Here is a 14,278-nt window from a genome sequence, read left to right on the forward strand (position 1 = left end):
TTTGACAGTGTTTGTCTTGCAAAGGGAGACATAGTGGCTCTGGGACTTGTGGTGTTAATCACGCACCCGCTTGGCAGCCAGGAGGCTTCCTCGCCTTGGCAACCAGGAGGCTTCCTCGCCTTGGCAACGGCAGGAATGACAGTATCTGGCACCTGGCTTGGAGCAGAGACTGTTGTGCTGGCAGCTTTCAAGTTAGTCAGGTCTGCCACCTACCCTCATGTTGGTAGATATTGTGGACGGTTTTGTGCCCTTCAATGCCATTTTTCTGCCGTCAGTTTTGAAATTAATGGCCTATCCTTTTCCAAATACGAGTTCATTATGTTAATCTCAAAAGAAAAAGGGCTTGCTTTCAAACAGTTCTTGGTCATTATTTAACCGATAGTGTGTTTTTTAAACTGTATGTAAATATAGTTAGAAGTCTAAAACCTATAATAATTGAGAGTTAATACATTGAAACGTGGAGGCTTTGAGTGTTTCTGTAGAAATGGTAAAAAAAAATACCATGTTTAAAAACAAATGAAATGACAGGGACTTTCCCTTGTGTTTCAGTGGTTAAGACTCTGCTTCTAATGCAGGGGTCATGGGCTCAGTCCCAGGTTGGGGAACTAAGATCCTACGTGCCACGGGGCACAGCCAAAAAAAGAAAAAAAGAGCATGGCCTTTTTTTGTATAATATCGGTCACAGTTAAGAAAAGATGTTTTTTCACAGGATGAATGATGGCAGAGATTTGATTTTACTGAAATTGTAGGAAAAACACAATGGGAAATGATGGGCATGAAGTCGTTGCTTTGAGAAATGGGAAACAATTTAGGTCTAAACGGTCAGAGAAGCAGGGTGATAGTGGGAGAAAAGTAATAATCATAATAAAAGCAACAACAAAATTCCTAGGCAAAGGGTTCTTAGAGCGTGGATCATCCATAGATTGTAAGCTTCAGTACCTTTTTGGAGGTCTTGCTGATAAGGATGGATCAGCGCTTGACAAACTGAGGGGATAACTTGAAAAATGAAATTGGACAAAATTACAAACGATGTATATCTTTCCAAAACTTGCCTCACAAAGCTAGGTTCCTTTCATAAGCGTGATACCCATGAGGTCCTTAATTCATTTCACCTATGCGTATTCCCACACTGTGAAGTACTGTGCCTGGCCATCATTTCCAAATACCCTGTTGTGGTTTGAAATCTTGATCTCTAAGGATGAGTCTGTCTTAGAAGACTAATGTGGGGCCAAGTGTCATTTTAAAAATGAGCACATGTGAAGCTGGTCCCCAGACTGATGATGAATGCCTGGAAATTAGCCATGTAATATGCTTCAGTTGTTTGAGGCTGATGGTTGAATAATTAAATATTTGAATAATTAAAAGAAAGAAGATTGTAAATTATTGGAATCAACAATACTAAACTCTGTCATACATGTTTGTAGTGCTTATTTCTTCAAAGTTTGTGTCTGTACTGTTATTGTTATTTTTGGTAAGTATTTTGTCGTGAGTGCTAGTTTTAAAAAGCTCTGATAAATCTGTAAATATTTCATGTATGTATTTTATTTATTTATTTTTGGGTACCCCTGGTCTTTTCTACCATGCACAGGCTCTCTCCCATTGCAGCGAGTGGGGTCTCCTCTCCAGCTGCAGCGAGTGGGGTCTCCTCTCCAGCTGCAGCGAATGGGGTCCCCTCTCCAGCTGCAGCGAGTGGGGTCCCCTCTCCAGCTGCAGCGAGTGGGGTCCCCTCTCCAGCTGCAGCGAGTGGGGTCCCCTCTCCAGCTGCAGCGAGTGGGGTCCCCTCTCCAGCTGCAGCGAGTGGGGTCCCCTCTCCAGCTTCAGCGAGTGGGGTCCCCTCTCCAGCTGCAGTGAGTGGGGTCCCCTCTCCAGCTGCAGTGCATGGGCTCCCCACTGTGGTGGCTCCAATGGTTGTGGCACTGAGCCTAGTTTCTCTGCTGCATATGAAACCTTCCCGGATCAGGGACTGAACTTGTGTCCCCTGCATTGGCAGGTGGATTCTTTACCACTGAACTACCAGAGAAGTCCAAAATATTTTTACTTTTTTGTAGGACTTCCCTTGGATAGCTTAGACTTCCCTGGCCTTGGGCAGCACATGAAGCTGCCAATTCGGTTTCAGAGGAAACATACTTCTTCGTGGTCTTCTGGTGTTGGAACCAGCCACACCAGGGAATTCTCAGTCTGAATGGCCTTCTTTGGGCCAATTAGGTATTTATTGAAGTATATCTTGGGATTAAAGATATATTACCGTCCTGAAGTAGGTTTGCCTGGTGAAGACAGTGGAAATTCAAGGCAATAATAACTAAAAACAGGAGCTTGCATTCATGGGAGTCATACAAGAATGTACTAGTCTCCACGTTTTCTCTCTCTCTTCTCTGGGGACTGTCCTGTACAGCTTTTTTTGCATGATGACTCCATATCTAAAATATCATTTTATTTGAGTAAAATATTAGATAATCTAGATTTGTTTCTTTTAGTATGTTAAAACACAGGTATATCTTTTTATTTTTTAAAATAGACTTTATTTTTCTAGAGCAGCTTTAAGGTCAAAGCAAAATTGAGTGGAAAGTGCAGAGGATTTTCCTGTACTTTCTTCCCTGCCTCCCACCCCAACCCTCCCTACTGTTGGTATCTCTCACCAGAGTGGTGCATTTGTTACAATAGAGGAACCTACCTTGACACCTGATAATCACCCAAAGTCCGGAGTTTACATTAGGGTTCACGTTTGGTGTTATAAATCCCCTTTTAAAGAGGTGGGCTTGCAACACTATTGAGTATCAAGGGTTTGAGGTTTGTCCAGGGCCGTCAGTGTCAGTGACTAGGTTCTCAATAAATATTTGATGAATATGTGAGCAATTACAAGTTCCTGATAGAAAACATGTAAAACACGTATTTGGTGTTTCTCTTTTCTCTTTAGGGTATATACCAAAAACCAAAATTGAAGACACAGTGTTACTAAAATAATTAACAATGATAGAAAAAGCTTCTGTTCTTTAAATGTTCTACCTGAATGGTCATTGGTATAGGCCAAAAGAAAAAAAAAAATATATATATATATATAAAAGATACACCATATGAGCACTAATCAAAATCAAGCTGAAGTGGCAATATTAATTGCCAGGGACAAAATACTTCAGAGTGAAGAAAATTACAAGGGACAAAGAGATGCTTTATGTATTGATAAAAGGGCCTGATTCACAGAATGCAACAATCTTAAATGTTATGTGTAGCAAACTACAGCTTCAAAGCACACAAAGCTGAAACTAAGAGAATTCAAATAAGAAATTGACAGATCCCCAATTACAGTTGAGGATGTCACCATCCCTCAGTCATTGAAAGAACCACTCTCCAGAGAACTAGCAAATATATTGAAGAATTCAATGACAACATCAACCAACAGGCTGTAATTGACACTTACAGAAACCGCCATTCAACATCAGCAGAATATTTATTTCATACATATGGAGATAAGCCATATCTATATTGGCATAGAAAGTGGAAAAATAGGTATATTTCATCTGATGATGTACCAGTACAATAAAAGAAGCTTATCAGTTGGTTGTTACCCATAATAACGTATCTGTTTGTTCACTTTCTCTTACAGCCTCTCTGTTAAAAGGACTAAAACATGCTAACATAGTGTTACTTCATGACATCATCCACACCAAGGAGACACTGACACTTGTGTTTGAGTATGTGGTGAGTAAGATGAGAATTCAGATTTTATAATTATGAGCAAAAGTCTTATAGTATTATCATAGAGTTTTGTCTTTAGGTAGCTATACTGAAGTATTTTATCTGAGTACATGAGACTTATTTTGCATAATTTTGAATGGTATGTGTTTTAAAGAAAAATCCAGAAAAAATGTTCAGTTGAAGTTTCACTAGCTATATGATCTGTTATAACCTGTTTGTTACTAGTACACTTTCTAAATTTCGGCTTTATCAAGTAATATAAAACAATATGATGGTGAGCACTCCATCAAAGGAAGTTCACAGACAACAAAAATGTTTTCTCCTTTGGATTTATAACTTGGGTTCAGAAAAGCATCCTTATTCGGGTGATATTTGTAGAGAAAAGGCTGATACTTACAATTTAGACTTCACAGTTTTTCCCCTTGGTTAGTATTTCAGCTATTAATTAAAACTTCCAATTTGCATAGCACACGGTGTAATGATCTTATTCTGTTGAGACTTGGGCTTGAACTCATAATTAATCTTTCTCCGTTTCTCTTAGAAAAACATATGGTATTTGTGTAGCACCATTTCAGCATTTAACTGTGGAATCATGAAATGTAACCATGATAATTAACATCCCAATTTTCACAGATGGATCTGAGAACATGTAATTTACAAGATACAAATGACATTGGTGGAGACTTTTATTGAGAAGAGTAGCTGTTGGTATTGTGACTGTATTAAGATCCCATTTTGTAATTACCACACTACTTTAAAAAAAACTGAAATAGTGTCCATTTTTCCTTAAAAATATATAATAGAATGAATATTTACAACATTTTATCTTGCTAATGTCTGCCTAAGTCTGTTTGTCATTTAAAAATTGTTGTCTTATGAAAAAGCCATTCATCTTGTCTATTTACATATAAATGATGGATACATTTGAATAATATGGTAATGTGGCTACAAGGACAGCTAGAACTGAGCAGTTGCATATATTACATGCTACCAAGAATGGATGCAGATTCAGACATCAATGCAAATATAATTTCTTTTGTTTAATTGATGATTTGGGGGTCAATAATGTATTCAGCTGATGTAAAATTGGAATTTTTGTTCCATATTTTCCAGTATGTCTAGTTGCAGTATTTCTGTTAAATCCAAATTTTTTTTCTCAGTATATTTCAGTAACTTATAAAAGAGGTTTCAAAAATATACTTGTTCCATCCCCCCAAATTGGATAATTTAATTGAGAAGAAGAAAAACTTAGTTTGGTCCCTAAAATCAGTAACGTTGATAGAGTAATGAACAAAAATAATGTGAAATTGGGTCTTTCGAATCTTAAAAGAAAATGAAATATATTTGTGAGGCTAAAAATATGCCCATTGAAGCACACTGTCATTTTGTGCTTTTATATTCTGTGGAAATTGCCATATAAAAGGAAGGAAATGCACCATTCTGCAGTATTTGTCAACTGATTGCGACTGACTGCTAAACTCATTCTTCTTTGTGTGAGTGAACTTCTCCTTGGCCCCAGTTCTTGTGGAGACATGCCAGCTCCTCTTCAATAAGCCACATAATAGCATGCACATGTGCAGTACTCTGTGGGCATTTCATGCCTTTCAGAAATGGAATATTGCCTGCCATCTAGCAGCCGTCAGACTGCAGCCATGCCCTACCGTGAGCCCTCAGGAGGCTCCGGATGTGAAAAACACAGCAAACTGGCATGATCTCAGTGAGCTCTGACGCTTGCCTTGTGCCATCCTGGTGGCTCAGTGGTAAAGAATCCACCTGCAGTGCAGGAGACTTGGGTTCAATTCCTGGGTCTGGAAGATCCCCTGGAGGAAGAAATGGCCACCCACTCCCATGTTCTTGCCTGGAAAATTCCACGGGTAGAGAAGCCTAGTGGACTACAGTCCATGGGATCAAAGATTGAGACACGACTCAGCAACTGAACACGTTATAATACATACGTAGAAAAGCGCTGAATTCATTAACTTGAGAAGTCTGGTTTTCTTTAATTAGCAATGATCTTTTGATGTTCAGACAACCTGCCCCTTGTTGCAAAATTTCTATATAACCTGGCTCCTCCCCTTGCCTCCTTGAAGCAGTTCTCAGGTTCACGTGAGATGCTGTCACCCAGGCTTGAAACCCTAAAATTTCCTGCCAGATGGAACATAACTCTCAGCCTTTAGGTTGTGAGTATTTTCAGGTTGACACCTAACTTCTCTGGGGCAGCGAAGATGTAGATTTCCCTGTTCTCTTTTAGAGAATGGGCATACTCATGTCATTCATTTCTTATGACTGCCCTCCTTGCCTCATCTCTAGTTCTCTATTCCACCTATATCTCTTTATATTCCCACTGTTCTTTGCCTTTCTCTTCACTGCCTTTCTTTGTTTGTTATTTTCTATTCACTTCATCTCCTGCCCTTTTGCCTCTCTGATGAAGTTAGTACTTCTTGTGGCCTCAACTGTAGTTTGTTTGGCTTTTGTTTGTTCTAAGGAAAATATTCCACTGAATGTCTGAAATCAGAGTTGGGGAGGCTGGGACAACAGACTGGGGAGGGGAAGAGCTCTGTGCTGTAGAAATTCCTTAGAAGAGTTTTCCAAGTTAGAGTTGGGAAGGTGTAGACTCCTTGACAGTATTAACCTGACTCAGTGATAGTTGCCTAATACAGAAATAACTTCCTGAGTATTTTCTAAAGCTTTTGTTTTCTTACACTGTTTTTTCATTGCTTGTTTTTTTTTTTAACATATGCCAATGGAAAATTAAGATTCTTACATACTTTAATGAATTAATTGGGACTTCTCTCATAGCTCAGTTGGTAAAGAACCTGCCTGCGATGCAGGAGACCCCAGTTCAATTCCTAGATTGGGAAGATCCACTGGAGAAGGGATAGGCTACTCAATCCAGTATTCTTGGGCTTCCCTTGTGGCTCAGCCTGCAATACATTTTTATATGCCAATGGAAAATTAAGATTCTTACATACTTTAATTGAATTAATTTAATCAGATTGCTTTCCTCACAGTATCTGGCAGGAATAAATTTTCTTCTCTTGCATGTTTCACAGCAGTGGAAGGGTGATAGAAATTTCAAAGCATGCTATGCCACAGGAATTAGAGCAGATCTAGTGGAGGGATGCAGAGCAGGAAACAGGAGGCACTTGTAGATTTGCGATGATGAGTGAAGGGTCAGAAAGGGAGGTAAAATAATGTTTAAGACAAGTGCCGGGGTCCAGCCCCGGTGGATCCAGGGAATTCGAAGTGGGGACGGCATCGGCGAGGATCAGGAAACAACTGCTTAATTAAACTTTAATTAAGGATATAAAGAGTAGTAGAATAAGGATAGCTCAGTGAGGAAATTCAGTGGAGAAAAGAGGCTGAATAATTCAGCCAGAAGGTAAGAGAAAGAACGACATGGGGAGACCAAGTTTCAGTGAACAAGGCCCGCACTTTATTTTCCAAAGTAGTTTTTATACCTTAAGTTATGTATAGAGGATAATGGGGGAAGGGGTAGAGTCATGCGGTAAGCCAGGCTTTCTTCCTGCAAACTTATCATATGCAAAAGTTTAGGTGATTTGCATCATCTTCTGGCCAGGAGGCCTGTTAACATTTTAAGAAACTTATTTTTCTCTAAAGGTGATTATTCTAAAGTCAGGCGCCAGCCTCCAAAAAGCATTAGATAAAGTTGCATTCCTACAGAGCAAAGGTGTGGTGGGCTATAACAAGAAAAAGAATTAACTCAAGGGTCCCAGGTTACAAACATTAAAGCTACTACTTACACCAATTATATTAATCAGTACACTGCCAGGGACACAGCAGGTAAGGGATATGGAAACTTAGCAGCAAACATTGGTCGGACAAGTGAAAATCCCTTCACCAATACAATTTCTAATCAATCTTTTAACTGCTCAAAGGAATCTGTATTTAGACAGTTTAGAACATCTTATGCCTCTCACAGTTGGGAGGCTCTGAACAATCACATGTGGCCAGAAAAACCTATTTAGGCAGGCTAGAGGACTTCCAAAGGAGTTTGTAGGTTGAAACACTGTCACACCCAGGAATTATTAACTGGAGCTGTAAGCTAACTCTTTTTTCAGAGAGAGGTAGTGGGGGACAGCCCCCCGTAAAGTCAGAGGTGTAGGTGAGAGCACAAAGCAGAAAGTAGACAGACTCTGGTTTTGGGGGTAGATGCTCGAGAATTTCCAGGGAGACTCCTGAGGCTTGATCCCGCCTTTGAGTATGCCAAGCCTCCTTCCTCAAGACCTTTGCCGGGGGCGGAGCTTGCTCCCCGCAGACAAGTATGACCACAGTACTGAAAACCAGCACTGAAAACGTATTGAGTTTTATGCTGGGCACTGTGCTGGGGTTTTACATTCATTTTCACTTTTGATGTTCTCAGTAGTCTTATGGGTCTGTGACTATTGCCACTTTATAAAGAAGAAACCTAAGGATTTGGGAGATGAAATGCTTTTTAGGATTTTGCAGCAAGAAAGATAGACTCAGATCCATCTCACTTTGAACCCTAGTGGCAATATTGTATCTCCTGTTTATGTTCCACTTTACTTAGGGTGAGCCTTTGGTCAGAAGGAGGAAAGGAAACTCTTTTTTCTTTCCACAACTCTTCTTTTTTCTGCACTTAAAGATATAGCTGTATTTAAATCCCAAATATGGTTCAAGTGCTTTACAGTTTAAATAAGTATTATAGACTCGCTGAAAACCCAACCCATTTAAAATTTTAATTATGAAATGTTTTATGTCTCCAAAAGGCAAACTTATAAGTGACATGTACATGCCTGATGTGTTTCACTGGGATCTACTTAATACACACACACAGTCTTGTTATTTAGCAAGACCTAAATAAGACTCAGCGACTTCACTTTCACTTTTCACTTTCCTGCATTAGAGAAGGAAATGGCAACCCACTCCAGTGTTCTTGCCTGGAGAATCCCAGGGACGGGGGAGCCTCGTGGGCTGCCGTCTGTGGGGTCGCACAGAGTTGGACATGACTGAAGCGACTTAGCAGCAGCAGCAGCAAATCAATATCAGGCTCCCCTTGTGTCTCAGCTGGTAAAGAATCTGCCTGCAAAGTGGGAGACCTGGGTTCGATCCCTGGGTTGGGAAGATCCCATAAAGAAGGGAAAGGCTATCCACTCCAGTTTTCTGGCTTGGAGAGTTCCAGGACTTTAGTCCATGGGGTCATAAAGAGTTGGACACAACTGAGCGACTTTCACTTTTCCCTGATATCTCAGTTGGTAAAGAATCCGCCTGCAATGCAGGAGACCCCAGTTTGATTCCAGGGTTGGGAAGATCCCCTGGAGAAGGGATAGGCTACCCACTCCAGTATTCTTGGGCTTCCCTTGTGGCTCAACTGGTAAAGAATCCGCCTGCAATGTGGGAGACCCTGGTTCAGTCCCTGGGTTGGGAAGATCCCCTAGAGAAGGGAAAGGCTACCCACTCCAGTATTCTGGCCGGGAGAAGTCCATGAGGTAGCAAAGAGACATGACTGAGTGACTTTCACTTTCAAAATCAATATCAAACATTTTAATCTGCAGTTTCCCAAACTTAATGATGATATAGCCACATTTAAAAATTGTTAACATCAAAGTTATTTTCTAAAAGATATTGATTTTGTAGTTCTATGTAATTAACAGTATCTTTTTTGAGGGAGTAGACCAAGTATGTTAAACGGTGTAGGAAAATCCATGCCTCATACCATTAAAACCTAGATGTGTAGGGAAAGTAACATAATTTAAGATTCATTAGTTATTATTGGATCTTTCCTTTGGACTTTATTAACTAAGTTATCAAGGGTGTTTTGGAGGTATCTATGGAATTTGTTCCACAGTGTAAAAGATTCTTATTTATGGTAGTGTACACACTGTATATAGTTCTGTTTTTGTGCTTTTAAAAAAGAGCTCTAAGCCTGGCTGCTTTATATTAAAAGTCCCATGAATGATATTTTAGGTTACTATAAAGTCTGCTGAAGGCCAGAATAATTAAATAAGTGATGAAAAGTTAGGGATGTGAAAGAATATTTGAGGAAATGACTTGGGAGGTCACTCTTAACGTGATTCTGAGACTTCCCTGGTGGCCCAGTGGTTAACACTCTGCCTTCCAGTGCAGGGGGTGTGGGTTCGATCCCTGGTAGGGGAGCTGAGATCCCACATGCCTTGTGCCCCAAAAACCACAGCACACACTAAGACGCAGTATTGTAACAAATTTAATAAAGGCAATCACTGCAGATGGTGACTGCAGCCATGAAATTAAAAGATGCTTACTCCTTGGAAGAAAAGTTATGACCAACCTAGACAGCATATTAAAAAGCAGAGACATTACTTTGCCAGCAAAGGTCCATCTAGTCAAAGCTATGGTTTTCCAGTAGTCATGTATGGATGTGAGAGTTGGACTGTGAAGAAAGCTGAGCGCCGAAGAATTGATGCTTTTGAACTGTGGTGTTGGAGAAGACTCTTGAGAGACCTTTGGACTGCAAGGAGATCCAACCAGTCCATTCTGAAGGAGATCAGTCCTGGGTATTCATTGGAAGGACTGATGCTGAAGCTGAAACTTCAGTACTTTGGCCACTTGATGTGAAGAATTGACTCATTTGAAAAGACTCTGATTTGGGGAAAGATTGAGGGCAGGAGGAGAAGGGGACGACAGAGGATGAGATGGTTGGATGGCATCACCGAATCAATGGACATGGGTTTGAGTAAACCCCGGGAGTTGGTGATGGTATCACTGACTCGATGGACATGAGTTTGAGTAAGCTCTGGGAGATGGTGAAGGACAGGGAAGCCTGGCGTGCTGCAGTCCATGGGGTCACAAAGAGTCGGACATCACTGAGCAACTGAACTGAACTAGGAAACAAGATCATTAAAAAAAAAAAAAAAAAGAAAGTGATTCAGTGGATAAGAGGAGATTGTTAGTGTAGGCTATCTCAAGAGTATTGGGTAGAACTCCTAAAACATCTGAAAGTTACTTTCTTACACACTTTGAAAATGTTTAGCCATAGGGATCTGCAAGCGGCAAGGTCGACACCCACTTGGACACGTGCTGCCCACACGGCTCATGACCCTTGTGTAGTCTGTGGGTCCCCTGGCTGGCCCTTCCTCCTTCCAGTTGTTAACCAGGCAGTGACTCTTAGTAGCTTGGAAAGGTATGTGGTTTCATAATGGTCTGAAATAATAATAGCCATGTTCTTTCTCTCCATATGTTTGAAACATGTAAGAGAAATATAGAAAATGTGAAAATGCTAATAAATATTTTTCCTACTTAAACAGGAAGTAAAGCAATGTAGTTTTTACTTTTTTTTGCCAAAGACAAGTAAGTGCCACATTGCCCTGCTTAACACCAATGTAAAAAATCTAAAACAGAAGACTCTGTAAGTGGAAATAATATCAATAAATTAGTAAACACAATTATGTAAATAAATATTACCATTAGTTAAAGTGTACAACTGTTCTGTTCTATTTTAAATTGCATGAGAGCAAAGTATGTGTAGCAGCATTTTTCATTACCTATTTAATAATTATGTACAAGAAGGAAAACCAGCAGGCTTATAACTAATCATAATTATTCTTTGGAGCAATCATTTTATTTCTTCTACTGTGAAAAATTCCAAACTAATATGCACCATTATGTAAAAGAAAAATCTCTATTCCACATTTAAAAAAAAAAAAAAAACTGTGTCACCAAAAGTCATATAAAGTGCTGTATGAGTCATCAAAAAATCACATTTCCCCCCCTTTTTTTTCACATAAGGTATTTTTATAGTGTTTTACATTATTAAAAGCGCTCTCTCATAAATGTTATTCCATCCGACTCCATCTTTCACGTGCTCATGCTCAGGCTTGTCTGACACTTTACACCCCTGCCTGTGGACGGGGATTTCCCAGGCAAGAATACTGAAGTGGGTTGCAATTTTCTTCTCAAGAGGATCTTCCCAATACAAGAATCGAACATGTGTGCCCTGTCTCCTGCACTGCAGGCGGATTCTTTACCACCGAGCCACCAGGGAGGTACATAAGACCTGTATTTTTGTTCAGTTTTTTTCACTGATAGAGAGAAAGAATGCTTTGAGAAATTAAGACTTACTGAATCACCTGGATAGACTAAAGGGTAAAAGATAAAACTTTAACCCATCTGCGGTGTCTAAAGATCTTTATTACTCCATTTTACCCTGCAGCCTTCTCATATTAACCATCTTCCTAGTTTTTTTTTTAATTTATTTTGTATTAGAGTATAGCTGATTAATGATGTTGTGATAGTTTCAGATGGACAGCAAAGGGACTCAGCCATATATTATACATGTATCCATTCTCCTCCATACCCCTCTCCCATCCGGGCTGCCACATAATATTGAGCAGAGTTTTCTCTGCTACACAGTAGGACCTTATTAGTTATCCATTTTAAATGTAGTAGTGTGTGCATGTCCGTCCCAGACTCCCTAACTATCCCCTCCCTTCTTCTCCCCACCATTAACCATGAGTTCATTCTCTAAGTCTGTGAGTCTTTTTCTGTTTTTTAAGTAAGTTCATTAGTATGATTTCTTTTTAGATTCCACATATAAGGGACGTCATATGATATTTTTCCTTCTCTGTCTGAGTTCACTCTGTATGATAATCTCTAGGCTCTTCCATGTTGCTGCAAAAGGCATTATTTCATTCTTTTTTGGTAGTTATATTGATGGTCTGAGGTATATATTATGTTATGATATGGGACTGGCAGCTGAAAAGTTATGTTCTGTCTTTTCACCCTGCCACACAATTTACCTAATTGTTTTCTATGCCTCATACATTTTGATTTCTGAAGATAATAAGAATGCTTTAATTTGCATGATTTTATACCACATCTGTTCTCAAAAATGAGCTCTCCATCAGTCTTCTCATTTCCAGATTAAACTATCCCAAGGCAGTTGAGAATTTTTCTGCTTTCCTGTGAGACACAATATATGTGCACACATGTGTGCATGTACAACTGTAGATGGTGGTGATCAGGGAAGACCTTGCTGAGAAGATGAGAGGTCTTTCGGTACAAAGGGAGGTATAGAAGACATACATATTCTAGTCAAGAACTTTCCAGATAGAAGGCTCGTGTGAGGAGCAGCAGGGTTCCTATGGCTGAAACGAAGCAGGCAAAGAGGATGGTACAACGAGACACAATGCAAGACACAGTGGGGTCCAGATTGCTTCAGGCCTTTTTTAAAAAAAAAACTTTACTGAAGTATAGTTGCTTTGCAGTGTTGTATTGGTTTCTACTGGACTGCAAAGGGAATCAGTTATATGTACATCCTCTCTTCTTTGGGTTTCCTTCCCATTTAGGTCACCACAGACCACTGAGCAGTGTTCCCTGGGCTGTACAGTAGCTTCTCATTAGTTATGTTTTCTTGTAGTGTTTTATTTTGATGAATTTTGCTTTTGCTCATAATGAGATGGGAAACCAGAAAAGGATGGTCAGCAGAGAAATGATCGGCTCTGACTCAGTTTAATTGAATCTCTGATTGCTTTCTTAAGAATAGATGGGCCAGTTCTGAAACAGGGAAACCAGTTAGAAGGCTGTCACAGTTGTGTGGCATGATGTCGGCAGTGGAGGTGGTGAGAAGTGGATGAATGGTAGACATTTTTCTAAGGTTGATCTGATAGCATTTGGTGTGGGATTTGAGAAATGAAGACAAGACAAGGATGATCCTAATGATTTTGGCTGTTGTTCAGTCATTCAGTCATGTCCGACTCTTTGCAACCCCATGGACTGCAGCACGCCAGGCTTCTGTGTCCTTCACCATCTCCCAAAGTTTGCTCAAACTCATGTCCATGGAGTTGGTGATACCATCCAACCATCTCATCCTCTGTCGTCCCCTTCTCCTCCTGCCTTCAATCTTTCCCAGCATCAGGGTCTTTTCTAAGGAGTCAGGTCTTCACATTATGTGACCAAAGTATTGGAGCTTCAGTTTCAGCATCAGACCTTCCAATGAATATTCAGGGTTGATTTCCTTTAGAATTGAGTAGTTTGATCTCCTTGCTCTCCAAGGGACACTCAAGATCTTGTTTTCTTCAGCACCACAGTTTGAAAGCATCAATTCCTCATTGCTCAACCATGTTTAAAGCTGAAATGGCTATAATAGTGGAGCTGCTATAAGGAGACACAAGGCAGACTGCAGGAAGATGCAACTCAGCCTTTACGGGGTTTAGTTTGAGATGTTTATTATATATGCAAGTGGAGATGTCACGGGGCTGTTGGGTATATGGGTCTGGAATGTAGGAGAGAGATCACAGGTGGAGATTTGCAAGTTGTCTGCATTATGATATTTAACAAAGGGATTAGATGAGATCGCCAGGTGTGGTCACTGTTACCTTGTTGGCTCTAAAGGAACCTTGCCGTTGGATACTCACGCCTTTGTGTACTCCCTGCCCCTTATGATTAGGCTGGGCTTGTGACTTGCTCTAACCAATAAAGTAACATGCTGGAAGTGACACAATGCCAGTTGTGGTCCTGACAGCTTCTTTGCCCTGTTGAGCACCTGCTCAGCCATGTTAGAATTCCAGTTGTTCTGCTGGGGAGCCCATGAGAAGAGGCCCTTGACTGTAATGAGAAGAACTGAGAA

The 14,278-nt window shown here is 40.2% G+C and overlaps 1 protein-coding gene across 9 annotated transcripts in view; it reads left to right on the forward strand.

Annotated features, from left to right (window-relative positions):
- Nucleotides 1-14,278, forward strand: part of CDK14 (cyclin dependent kinase 14) — a 659,101-nt gene that overhangs the window by 262,406 nt on the left and 382,417 nt on the right. For all 9 annotated transcript variants that reach the window (XM_061413377.1, XM_061413382.1, XM_061413373.1 and 6 more), the window contains one exon: nucleotides 3,602-3,696. In XM_061413377.1, the coding sequence (XP_061269361.1) occupies nucleotides 3,602-3,696 (95 nt within the window). The remainder of the gene's footprint in view (nucleotides 1-3,601; nucleotides 3,697-14,278) is intronic.

This window comes from Bos javanicus, chromosome 4, assembly GCF_032452875.1.
Source record: "Bos javanicus breed banteng chromosome 4, ARS-OSU_banteng_1.0, whole genome shotgun sequence".
NCBI classification, from domain to species: Eukaryota; Metazoa; Chordata; class Mammalia; order Artiodactyla; family Bovidae; genus Bos; species Bos javanicus.